This window comes from Eptatretus burgeri, chromosome 6 (assembly GCF_056783735.1).
Source record: "Eptatretus burgeri isolate ZD-2024b chromosome 6, Ebu_testis_v1, whole genome shotgun sequence".
Taxonomy (NCBI): domain Eukaryota; kingdom Metazoa; phylum Chordata; class Myxini; order Myxiniformes; family Myxinidae; genus Eptatretus; species Eptatretus burgeri.
Genome location: NC_140966.1, coordinates 72204039 through 72217887, shown reverse-complemented (window position 1 = coordinate 72217887; position 13849 = coordinate 72204039). Strand labels below are relative to the sequence as shown.

The 13849-nt window shown below is 38.9% G+C and overlaps 1 protein-coding gene and 1 long non-coding RNA gene across 6 annotated transcripts in view; one reads left to right on the top strand and one right to left on the bottom strand.

The window, feature by feature from the left end:
* LOC147025039 (uncharacterized) overlaps window positions 1-7597 on the top strand; it is a 51190-nt gene extending 43593 nt beyond the window's left edge. Inside the window, exon 3 of the long non-coding RNA XR_015059324.1 lies at window positions 7124-7597. This is a non-coding gene — a long non-coding RNA (uncharacterized LOC147025039). The remainder of the gene's footprint in view (window positions 1-7123) is intronic.
* LOC147025038 (extracellular calcium-sensing receptor-like) overlaps window positions 1-12821 on the bottom strand; it is a 208286-nt gene extending 195465 nt beyond the window's left edge. For 4 of the 5 annotated variants that reach the window (XR_015059321.1, XR_015059322.1, XR_015059320.1 and 1 more), the window contains exons 1-2: window positions 12776-12821; window positions 7730-7900 (exon numbers count right to left, since the gene is read on the bottom strand). Coding sequence is in view for 1 of the 5 variants with exons in the window: in XM_085885586.1 (XP_085741712.1) it covers window positions 7730-7741 (12 nt within the window). In the remaining 4 variants the exon portion in view is untranslated. Of the gene's footprint in view, window positions 1-7729; window positions 7901-10375; window positions 10467-12775 lie in introns of those variants that run through there. The other variant, XM_085885586.1, reaches the window with a different exon arrangement.
* Window positions 12822-13849: the final 1028 nt, after the last annotated feature.

Sequence of the window (13849 nt, the reverse complement as noted above, 5' to 3'; positions counted from 1 at the left end):
TACACATATATATACACACACACACACATGTATATATATATATATATATATATATATATATATATATATACACACACACACACACATATATATATATATATATATATATATATATATATATATATATATATATATATATATATATATATATATATATATATATATATATATATATATATATATATATATATATACACACACACACATATATACATATATATATATATATATATATATATATATATATATATATATATATATATATATATATGTGTGTGTGTGTGTATATATATATGTATATATATATATATATATATATATATATATATATATATATATATATATATATACACAATATATCTATATATATATATATATATATATATATATATATATATATATATATATATATATACACATTATATCTATATATATATATATATATATATATATATATATATATATATATACACACACACACACACACACACACACACACACACACACACACACACACACACACACACTCACACACACACACACACACACACACACACACACACACACAAAATATATATATATATATATATATATATATATATATATATATATATATATATATATATATATACACACACTAGACGACCCGGGTTCCCGTTGTGACAGCGGTTGATGAAAAAAATAACAAGACACCAAATTTTAGTAATATTTAGTGCTCAAACACAAACTTGAAAATTTGAGAATTTATCCCAGGAGTCATTGTTCAGCCAACCGGTTTCTCGAGGTATATCAACACATTCTCTTTGGTTTGTCCATGCGCTTTATGGATCATCATGCCAAAACTTGACTGAATCGGGAATTTATTTTTTCATAATTTTTTTCGTTGCCCGATTTGAACGAAACTTGATACTGTACTCTGCAGTACATACATGCAGTACATACATACCGTACTCTGATACTGTACTCTGTACCGCAGTAGAATGGTGAGTAAGGTGGCCCTAAAATTTTTGCGCTATCGTGTACTGTTTTGGCTGTATTTTGGGAACATACATACATATATTGTTATGAATCTGGATCCCATCGCACACAACAGCCAGAGTCCTTATTGATTAGTTATATCGGAAAGTATGTGTTTCTAGTTGGGGTCCCATCCCTTGTTCAATGGGTAATTAAGTGTAAGCGTGCTGCGAAGTTATTTTATAGTCAGGTCTTTAAATCCTTGGATCCGCCAAACCAACCACCCTGCCACTGAACTAGCGCTTTACAGTGCATTCCCATTCACAACTCCTCCACTGAACTAGCGCTTTATGGCACATTCCGATTCGGCAGGTAGCTCTTTCAAAGTTGCCATTGGCCTCTTGGTGGCCTGTTTGATCAGTCTGCTCCTTGCTTGGTCATTCAGTTTGGATGGACGGTCTGATCTCGGCAGGGTCTTGGCGGTACCATGCACCTTCTACTTCTTAATGATTGTCTTGACTGTGCTCCAAGGGATATTCAAGGCCTTTGAAATATTTTTTATACCCATCCCTTGATCTGTGCCTTTCCACAACTTTATCTCAGAGGTCTTTTGAAAGCTCATTGGATTCATGGTTGAGTCTTTGCCATGAAATATCTGCTGACAATATCTGCTGCTCTTCCTTCGCTCCAATTGGTTCTTCTGACCACGTCCTTGTTAAAGTGGACATCTCTCTGGCTGTTATCAGAGAACCACCTCACCGCCGTCGAGTCTGGCATTTCACTCAAGCCGACTGGCAGGGTCTCCGAGCAGCCATCAAACTTACAGACTGGTCTCCTATCACTACTTTCTCAAACATCAACTCATCCTGGGAATTCTTTCAAAGAAACTTGCTCTCCCTCATGCACAGATTTATCCCCTCTCGTGTTCAGTTGTCTTACCCTTCCTCCCGGCCTTGGTTTACTGAAGCTTGTGGCGAGGCAGTTGTCCTGAAACAACTTGCCTTTGCCTCATGGAAAGCAAACCCAACTGAGGGCAACCTCAGTTCTTTCCACAAAGCTCGGAACAAGTGTGTATCTACCCTCAGGAGAGCCAGAAAACAACATCTTTCTCATCTCAAGTCTGAACTCTCAAACCTCTCTCCCTCCTCAAAATCCTGGTGGCGTTTAATCAAATCTGTTTCTGGGTGTATGTTCCCCCTCCATCCCCTCCCTTACCTCAAATGGCCGCACTGCTGATTCCACACGTGATAAAGCTGAATGTCTAAACTCGGTGTTTGCAGCTAAATCTTGTGTCCTAAACCCATCACTATCTCTACCCACTTTACCCAGTCGCACCCAACTGTCCCTGGACTCTGTGTCCTTTTCTCCTGACAAGGTGGAGAGCTTGCTTTCAAACCTCGAGTCAGATTCTGCAACCGGTCCAGACGGCATCAGCCCACGTGTCCTCAAAGACTGCTCTTCTGCTCTTGCTCACCCTCTCTCTGTTCTATTCACCCTCTCATTTGCCCAAGGTCATCTGCCATCTGCTTGGAAATCTGCTAACATCACTGCCCTGCATAAAAAAGGTTGCAAAAACAGATCCCTATAACTACAGACCAATCAGCCTTCTCCCAAACATCAGCAAGGTGATGGAATCCATCATCGCCTCAGATATGAAATCCTTCCTCTTCTCCAATGGCTTAATTTACAATCATCAATTTGGTTTCAGACCAGGTCACTCTACCCTGGATATGCTGCTTCTGCTCTCCCATCAATGGATGGAGGTCCTCAATGCCAGACAGGAAATCCGAGCCGTATCCCTGGACATATCACGTGCTTTTGACAGAGTCTGGCACCCTGCCCTACTCACCAAACTCTCTTCCCATGGTATTCAAGGCCATCTCCACTCATGGCTCGCAGATTTCCTCTCCTGTCGCAGTCAACGTGTGGCCCTAAATGGAGTTCTTTCATCCCCTCTTCCTGTGCAGGCTGGAGTTCCTCAAGGTAGCGTTCTGGGCCCTGTTCTTTTTCTGGTTTTCATCAATGATCTCTCGGACTCTCTGGAAAATCCTCTATTTCTCTTTGCCGACGACTCCACCCTCTGCCGTACCATCTGTCATCCCTCAGTCTGGCAAGCAGCAGCTTCTTCACTCACTGCAGATCTGGATAAAATCACAAACTGGTCCAACACGTGGAACATGTCTTTCAATCCAGACAAATCTCACACTCTCACTATGTCTCTTCGAAAGGACCGTTTACAAAACCCCCCCATCCACTTTCTCAACAATCCTCTGGAAGAAGTCTTTTCTTTCAAGCTTCTAGGTCTCACTATCTGCCATGACCTTTCCTGGGAAAGTCACATTTCCAACCTCGCCTCAAAAGCCAGTCGCCGACTGGGAATCCTCCATCGTGCTAAGTCCTTCCTCGGCCCTCTTGAGCTCCTGACCACTTACAAAGCTTTTATCCGTAGCCTGATGGAGTACTGCTCTCCCCTCTGGGCTGGTGCTCCTGCCTCCCACCTTTCTCGGCTTCACGCTGTCGAAACCAGGGCATTTAAGATCATCGGCATCTCCCGCAATGAAGCTGAGTGTTTGGGCCTCTCACTCAATCACCGCAGGTTGGTCGGTGGTCTTTCTGTCTTCTACCGACTCCTCTCCAGCCTTGCCCCCCCTGCTCTCTCTGCGATTTGTCCCCACCACATTTCCACAGGGCGCTCAAGGTCCGCCAACAACCCCTTCTGGTAAAACTACCAAAATCACGAATCACTGCTCATCTTCACTCTTTCATTCCTCTTTTTTCCCGCCTTTGGAATAAACTTCCTCACTCTATTCTTTCCCATTCTTCCCTCCAGGCTTTCAAAACAGCTGTTCACCACCACCTCTTATCTTCCCCCATCCAAATCCTCGATCTTTTCTACCCCCGATAATCCACCCAAGCCCACTTCCTTCATTTCTCCTACTTTCCTTCCTGAAAGTCCCTGAAATGTCCATCTTCTCTTCGCCATGTTCCCCGTCCCATCCCCACCCCTCTCCCTTCCACAGTTCACCTAATGTGTCTGTTCCTCACTGTTTTGTCCCTTCCACTCCCGCCCCTCTTGTCTCATGCCTCCTTGCTGTGAGTTGTGTGTTAGCTCTCATACGAGCCTCGACCAAGGTATACAAAAAAAAAAAAAAATGCACTACCCAACAGAGGAAACATAGAGGAACAGCTGATTTTAATCTGAAATAATCAGAATCACTACAATTTAAAACATGCTTGAAGTTGATTGGTTACACTTGAGCTAATTTACAATTGCGATTCAAGGGGGTGGACACTTATCCAACCAAGATATTCTCGTTTTGTATTTTTAATTAATTTTCTGAAATTTGTTGAATTTATTTTTCTCTTGGAAGTTGTGGGTTACGATGTGCAAATAAATGTGGAAAAAGTCTGATTGAATGCAATTGAATTCCAGACTATAAGGCAACAGAAGGTTAAATTTTTGAAAGGGGTTGTAGACTTTCTCGAAGCACTGTACATCTCAAGGCTTAGAACTTTTCTGCCTCTTCATTCCATTGCCACCACCATATGTTCTCCCTTTTCACTTTTTTATTTTGTGTCCCCTTTCCTTCCTTGTTTATATGTGATGTGCATCTACTCTTGATTTTCATCATTGATTCAGCTCCATTTGATTGTTTCAATTCATATTTGTTTTTCATAAATTGTATGGGAAGCTTTTATGTAATGCATTCTCTCACCACTCTTTACATTTTGATTTATTTTACATATTTTATGCAAGTTACTTGATCTATCCATTCCTTCATAACCCCCCTTTATGGTTCACTTTAAGCTATTACAACCAGATTTATATTATGTGTGCACACTTGAAAGCAACAGTAGTTCTTATGGATATTATCCTTGTCCCCTTCTAACTGGCATGAGTTGTTGATGTGTTACAGGGTGTGAGGGCAGAATTAGCTTTCTCTTTTGATTTTACTTGTGTTATTTTTAAAAGAAAAATAGAGATGATTTACTTTCGGCTCGGCTTTTTTGAATCCATAGTAATAATTTGTATTTTTTGTTGCTGCCATGGAAATTAGTTACATACCACACAGTGTTCCCCCTTAATGATTTTTCTTTCCGACTTATTCATGATCAGCGATCTTATCATGGTATTATTAAATTGATAACATACTCTGCCAGAAGCCCAGATGCATATCACAGTGCAGCAATTGGCTAAAAGAAAAACGGTTACATTTTATACAGCGTATTGAAAACACACTTTCAAAACAATGTGGAGCCTCAATGGAAGCTGAGTTTACGTTATCGTAACTTATATTGTCCTGAGCTGATAAAAAGATTTTTGAATGCATTCCTTGCTGTTTTCTGTATCGAGAAGAAATGAATATTTTACATCTTCAGCTGGAATTTTGCAGTCTTTTTATCCAGCACATATACTGTATGAGACATGAGGCAAGGACAGATTGTTAACGATTCCTTATAACAGCACATGAGTACAAATGCTGAGAATAGGTTCAAGGATTTAGCCAAAGAATGCGGAAAGCAAAGGATCCCTAAAGTGATAGATCTCAAGGGCTCTTGAAGCTGGAGCGAATAAGTATGAATTGAAAGTTGATGGAAAGAATTTTTTTTAAGGATTTGCAATAATTAAAAAGCGAATCGTTTTTTCAAATAATTTATAGATCTTAATGACAAAGTCGTATCTCTCGTGGAAGGTTTCTTATTAATGTGCATTTGTCGGACGTTTAAATAAATCTTTGACAAAACCATTTTGTCTCCATAAACCAAAAGGTGTCAGGTGTTGTTTGGAGATGGAAAGGGTGGCAGGAGAAAGGTTGTGAAGGGAGTGGATAATTTGTTATATTATAGTTAAAGAACAATCTCCCATTGAAGGTTCGTGCAAAGGTTAAAACAATCCCAATTGTGGAAGGGGTAAAATGAGGTGTGGTTGCATAACAGACACGAGTTGGTGTGAGATAAGCGTAAAAGGTTGACCGTCAGGGATTGGATGTCAGGGTGATAATTACAGCCACAGCTACAAAAATAAGGGATTGGATGTCTGGGTGATAATTACAGCCACAGCTGCACAAATAAATTGCGTTGCCTTGACAATAATAGGAGAAATGAAGGGAGCAAGATGGGTGAGGCATAAATTGTCATGGCAAAATAAGCTGTGAATACCAACTGTGGGAGAATGTCTCTTTTGGACAGCAGTGAACTTTGTACTCAAACCGATTTTATGTCAACAGTCACTTAAAATAATTAATAATACTAAAATATATATATATATATATATATATATATATATATATATATATATATATATATATATATATATACACATTCAGTTTTGTTGCTGCTTTTTTTCTGTCCTGCCTTTTCTCCTTTTCAGTGGTTTGCTATGTCACAATTTCCAAAAATGACATCCTTTTTTGAATTCCATGAAGGTTTTTATTTAAAAGAAAATATAATTCAAAGCTGCAAGACAGCTGCTGATTAATTGTGATCTGTAATAAAATTTATTATTGTATAACATGATAAAAAAGCAGGCAGACACATTTGATAACAATAATATTAAAACACGTACTATTTATCATCATTGATGTATTGAAATGGCCAATCTGTGTTTGAATGTACATGTGTGGATGTGGTTCGATGTGCATTTTTGTTTTGGGAAGATGATGAAGTTTTGTTGGATTATATAACTGTGAAACATACTTGGTTTGCATTGAAAATGAAAGGAAAGACGTACAAAAATACAAGGGCCATTCGGCTAAGACCAGTAGGGGATAATGTATGCCGTAGTAATAGTTTGATTTCATTGGCCCTTGTCAGGCATACTGCAATGACATCAAATGTAGGTGGCATGGCAGCATCTGTGACAATGACAGATCCCTGCTGATGTAATAATTCACGAACAACTGAATCGAGAAAGACTAGTCTTGTCACTGATATCACATAAACTGCGAGTCCTGGTGCAACAACCGGAGACATTTTATGTGGTACATGTAAGAAACCTGCTGCAGAATGTGAGTTAAAAGCTAGATGTTGTGGTAAATTTAAATACTCTTAAATGCATATAAATGTATGATTAAAATTGATAGTTACATGTTGTAAGTTTCATTGAGCACGGATCGGTAAATTGTATCACAAACTGCTTGATGTAATGAGCTAATTTTGATTGCAGATGGCGGTATTGTACTGTAAACTGCCTGGTGAGATTCAGGAAGATGCTGGAGCATTCTCAGACGAAACTTCCACTGTGGACTTGAATCTCATTTGCTGGAAGACACGGAATTGTTCTGTGGTACTATATAAACCCACGAGAGCGACGTGTAGAGACGTGTGATATGAGACGAGCTGTGTGTTTCCATCGTCCCCGTCCTCAATTAAACTCTGAGTGAATGAGGCGTTAATGTCCAAAGCGGTTGTTGAGTAAAATTCATTAATATTGGGTATTGGGAATGAATTTCTTTGAGCTCTTTGAATCAACCTTGTGGACAACCATCGTACAGAGGACACCACGACGGGAATCGAAGAATCGACAGTCCCGAAGGACGAGGTGAAGACACGAGTTGTGGGGGCAGGAGTGGGACACTGGGTGGTGGAAACAACTGAACATGGGAATCGCAGCTGGACACTGCATGCAACGATGAACTTCCTCATTTGACTTTGTATCTGTTTGTTTGAAATACAAGTTTCAAAAATGTTACGCTGTTGATGTGGTCATTGTAACGCCACTCAGAAGTCACAGACACCTACTGACAAAGATCCCATTTGAATGGTAACTGACCTGTACGTTCATCCAGACTCATTAAGCTCAAAGCTTGGTTGTAGTCGTTCGAGGATGCGTTGGGTTCTCAGCACCACCAACATACGAGCAACATACGCGCACCAAATGGAAAGAAACCCCAAAGGTGCGTGTATCATCCTCATCCCAAAACATTGGTGACCATGACAGGATCTGTTGGTGGTAAAAGGCTTTATGATGTCACAGAAACAGCAAACAAGAAGACCACATGTATGCCACGGTACTACACTGTACTGTAGTTGTGATGTAAGTTCAAATCGACCGCTTATCCATCTGCCATGGAATTTGACAAGTGGATTGAATGAGGAGAGTGGTTTGGATTGAAGGGAGAGACACTAATAGCATTTGTTAAATAATCGCAAGTGGTTGCAAAGGAAGAGAAGGCTCATGACCGTGAAGGAACAGAAGTGATGCGTGAGGAATGAGCATGGAAAGAGGAGGCAGAGTATGAGGAACGTGTATACTTTTCAAACAAACATCACACTTTTCAAACAAACATTATACACTTTTCAAATAAACATCATGCACTTTTCAAATAAACATCATGCACTTTTCAAATAAACATCATGCACTTTTCAAACAAACATTGTACACTTTTCAAACAAACATCATCGACTTTTCAAACAAACATCATCGACTTTTCAAACAAACATTGTACATTTTTCAAATAAACATCATCCACTTTTCAAACAAACATCATCCACTTTTCAAACAAACATCATCCACTTTTCAAACAAACATCATACACTTTTCAAACAAACATCATCGACTTTTCAAACAAACATTGTACATTTTTCAAATAAACATCATCCACTTTTCAAACAAGCATGATACACTTTTTATACAAACATCATACACTTTTTAAACAAACATCATCGACTTTTCAAACAAACATTGTACATTTTTCAAATAAACATCATCCACTTTTCAAACAAGCATGATACACTTTTTATACAAACATCATACACTTTTTAAACAAACATCATACACTTTTTAAACAAACATCATCCACTTTTCAAACAAACATCATCCACTTTTCAAACAAACATCATCCACTTTTCAAACAAACATCATCCACTTTTCAAACAAACATCATCCACTTTTCAAACAAACATCATACACTTTTCAAACAAGCATCATCGACTTTTCAAACAAACATTGTACATTTTTCAAATAAACATCATCCACTTTTCAAACAAGCATGATACACTTTTTATACAAACATCATACACTTTTTAAACAAACATCATCGACTTTTCAAACAAACATTGTACATTTTTCAAATAAACATCATCCACTTTTCAAACAAGCATGATACACTTTTTATACAAACATCATACACTTTTAAACAAACATCATACACTTTTTAAACAAACATCATCCACTTTTCAAACAAACATCATCCACTTTTCAAACAAACATCATCCACTTTTCAAACAAACATCATCCACTTTTCAAACAAACATCATCCACTTTTCAAACAAACATCATCCACTTTTCAAACAAACATCATCGACTTTTCAAACAAACATCATACACTTTTCAAATAAACATCATCCACTTTTCAAACAAACATGATACACTTTTAAAACAAACATCATACACTTTTTAAACAAACATCATCGACTTTTCAAACAAACATCATCGACTTTTCAAACAAACATCATCCACTTTTCAAACAAACATCATACACTTTTCAAACAAACATCATCCACTTTTCAAACAAACATCATCCACTTTTCAAACAAACATCATCCACTTTTCAAACAAACATCATCCACTTTTCAAACAAACATCATCCACTTTTCAAACAAACATCATCCACTTTTCAAACAAACATCATCCACTTTTCAAACAAACATCATCCACTTTTCAAACAAACATCATCCACTTTTCAAACAAACATCATACACTTTTCAAACAACCATCATACACTTTTCAAACAAATGTAATACACATTTTAGACAAATATCATACACTTTTCTTACTCACTCATTTTCACTCCTCACTTCACATTCTCTCTCATTTATTTCTCTTTATTAAAGGCCTGGCCTCATTCAGGACTATTTAGTCCGTGACTGGAGCCTTCATAACATAATTTTTTTTTAAAGCATCTGCACATCAAAGGGAACGAAACCCTGAAGGTATGTGTTTCATCCTCACCCCCACAACCAGAGAATCAAAAAGGCCAACAATGTGCATGTTATTCATTGTAGTTTCACAATGAATGTCAAAGTATCCTGGGAGACATGAAACATTTTCTCATCAGAAACTATGATGCTACAAAATCTTTGCATTGGTTTTGTGGCAGATGTAGTACCACTGCTTCTAAAAAAAAACTACTGTATATGCTATAGTTACGCAAGTTAGAGTCAAGCAAAGTCGATGATGCACCACCGCAAATCCCTATGCTTCCCACCTAAGGCAAAGTTGAAAGATGGCAAAAAGTTCCACCAGGAATGATGTAATAGCTAATTTTTAGTTAATTTTTTTCCCCGTTTTGACCGCTGTGACTCCAAGTCCACACCGCCTGGGGCTTGAATCCAGGGGTCAAATACAAAACATCGCTACATATTTCATGTCCTCCAATGTTGATTGCATTTTTCAGTATTTGACCTTTTTACTCACCCCATGAGGCGGGGCCAAAATATACTGCTCTTGCACTTTCTTGTCATATGGTGATCATAACTTCAAAGTGGGGGTGAATTTCTGAAAAACTGTTTAGGAGGAAATAGTGTGACTGATGGACAAACTGACACAGATAGATAGACAGACAGACATATGGAGCCGATTACAATATCCCCCGTGGTTTTTTTTTCTTCCTCAAAAAGAGTCAGGATAATCAGACATTATTGCTGTAACTGAGATACTTCCTAAACACTAAAACAAAAAGTAATGGTACATTCAAAGTGCACCGCCCCATGCCAAATAAATAAATAACAAATCCTCAAGTGTGTGATGTTGCCTTAAAGTATATGGAGTCAGAATTGGGAGTGTTGTACAATAATTATTTGATTAATTGCCTAATTAAAATAAAGAAATAGTAATCGTAAGCTAATTAATTTATTAATCATTTGGCTAATAGCATACCAATTGGCCAAAACCAAGACTGCTTCATCCGAATTTGTAACGTTTTGAAAATTAAGTAATTCATCAAAGAATTAATATAATTATTCGAAAAGTAATTCATTAATAATTAACGAACCAATCAATAAAAAATACCCTTTATTGCCAGATTACTTGTTCATCCTTGTGTCCAAATATCAACTTCCCAGCTCAAAAGGTGCCTGAATTATTGCCCAGATGAGAAAGAAAATAAATAAGGAATTAATAAATCGATAATAATTAAGTAATTAATCAATTAATTGATGAATAAAAAAATGAAAATAATAATTTTTGCCAAAGCACATCTTCACTTTTTTCCCCAAATTTGAGCTTCCTAGCTCAAAGGATGGCTGAGATATCACCCGGACAAACAAGCAAACAATAAAACGGAGTGAAAACTGAGCACTCCCTTCCTTTGGCACCTGACAAGTACCTCATGCATCGCCTAGATATGGAACTTGGAAGGGGTGCTGTACAATAATAGTACAGAATAATTTAAACTAGACAATTGCAATGTGTTTGTCAATAAGAAACTGGTCAGGGGAATCCTGATGTTTGTAAAGTAGAGCTTTAAGGCTGTCTCAGTTGAAAAGCTTAATGGAGCACTGATCTCCCCTTTGGGCTGGGATCCAAATGCCTCACACCTTGTCCTTCTTGATACCATGGAAAGCAAGGCCATTGTAATCATTGAGATCTCCTGCAGTGAAGCTGTGTCTATGCTTGTTACTTTTGCATCACAGATAGGTTGGTGGCCTCTGTATTCTACCTCCTCCTTTTTGGGATTGCACCCTCTACCTTCTCTTGGCTCTGTCCCTTCTAATATTCTGTGGGATGCACATGGTCTGCCAAAAACCCTTTTCTTCTTAAACTCCCAAAATCCAGGCTCAATGCTCACATCCATTCATTTGTTCCTCCTTTTTTACCGTTGCCAGAGGAGGGGGTATTGCATTTGGGTCCATTTGCCTGTTTGTCAGTCCGTCTGTCTGTCTGTCCGCATAGAACTTTCATGTTTTTCTCTGCAACCACTTGTCGGATTGAGACGAAATTTTCACCATTGGTGTAACTACTCATCTCCATTAACAAAAGGCAATATGTGTGTGTGTGTGTGTGTGTGTGTGTGTGTGTGTGTGTGTGTGTGTGTGTGTGTCAGTGTGTCTCCTCCATAACTCCAAAACTATAACACCAAGCAGCCTGGAACTTTGCATGCATACTAAGAATACTCCAAGGAAGTGCAAGAGTGAAAATTGGGTGCTTAAGTTATTTAAAACACCTCTTTTGAAGATAATTAACAGCCTTACTTAATTATATCCTTCATCAGGCGATCCTCAGCCACCTCGTTGTCTGGGCTCTTAAGGCGTTTCCGGGGTAAGCTCGCTGGGGTCTGAATCTGACATTTTTTTTGGCCTGCTCAACCATCTTTTGATTTGGAACAGGCTGCAACGATTTCTGAACGATAAATAGATGTAAGCTCCAGATTTGTAAATATCAGCAGTTCCGACTCCAAAAGAGTATTGATTTGTTTAATTGGGATAATGCAAGGGCATTTCCGCGTGCATCGTTGTCTCAATGGTCTCGTTCGGGACTCTGCTGACGATTTCAAAGTTAAGTTTCTTGTCGTTATCTGTCCCGTTGTAACTGTTTATTTTCTCACCTACATGTTACTGTGTGTTCCTAGTTCGGTTTTGTTTCAAAAATCGTGCTATTTTGTTAGATTTTGTCGACTTTGTCTTACCGGACGCTTGAGGCCTAACCTTGAGGATTGAGGCCTACCGGTTCCCCTCGGTGTACGATCGTGCTTTGTTTTTTCTCCCCATTACCCTCAATTTCTATATTTCCCACTTTCCTAATGTCCCGCATCCCTCCCAACTAATCACTCTATTTCTTATCTTAAATCAAAAACAAACAAACAAAAAAAACCCCTACCTTTCTCCTTCCTCACTCACGAGTCTCGATTCTTCTTCTTCTTCTTATCTTCTTCTTCTTCATATCCTCTTCTTCTTCTTCATATCTTCTTCTTCTTCTTCTTCTTCTTCTTCTCCTCTTCTTCTTCAATTTTTTGTACAACAGTTCCATGACCTAATCTGTTGAAAACTCTCTCAAACATTAATAATAAGAAAACGATCTCTTATAATACTTCATCTTCCTCTTTCACACATGTGGTACTCTTCACTATCATAATGCACTACTCTCCGACTATTTAAACAAACTGCTCTCAATTCGACGTTTCCTTCATACCTTGCCTAAAAAAATCCAACTGTTACAACGTTTCTTCTCTCCATTCTCTGGATTCGCCTTTATTGTATCCTTCAAGAATTGTGTTAAATCGCATCTCTGACCTAAAACTTTTTAAAACCCCAGTTTGCTATGAATGTTCGCTTTCCATCAAACATTGTTTTTTCAAACTTCAGTACTAACTCACCCCTCTCACCCCTCACTCTCAAAGCAACCATCCCACTCTTCTCCCTTGAACCCTCCTTCTCACCTCTCTCAAAAACACCCCCCTCACCTTTCTCCCACAATTCATCCCCCTCACTCATCCTTCTCCAAGTTTCCCCCCCCTCTCATCCACAAAGCTGCCTCCTTCCACTGCCCTCTCACCTCCATCTCTTCACTCCACCTCCTCAAATCCTCAACTGCCTTTTTCCCCCTCTCTTGTCGCCCCTCCCCCCCCGTACCCCAGAGCCCTTTCCCCTCCTCATCCGCCCCCCCCCCCTCGCTATTCTGCAATCCCCCACACTCTTTCAACAGCCCTCCTTACCTACCCCCTCGTTCCTTGTCCTACCCTCCCCCTCCCACCCCACCCCCTGCACCCAAACCCTCCTCCCTTCCCTCTTCATTAAAAGTGTGGACCTCAAATATCCGGGGCCTTTGCTCAAACCTTTCAGATCTTTCCATACAGGTTGCCACTGCCAAACCAGACATAATCTGCCAAACAGAACTTTCCTCCCCCAAGACGTGTCTGACTCCCAAGTATCTCTCCCTGGTTACTCCCTCCTC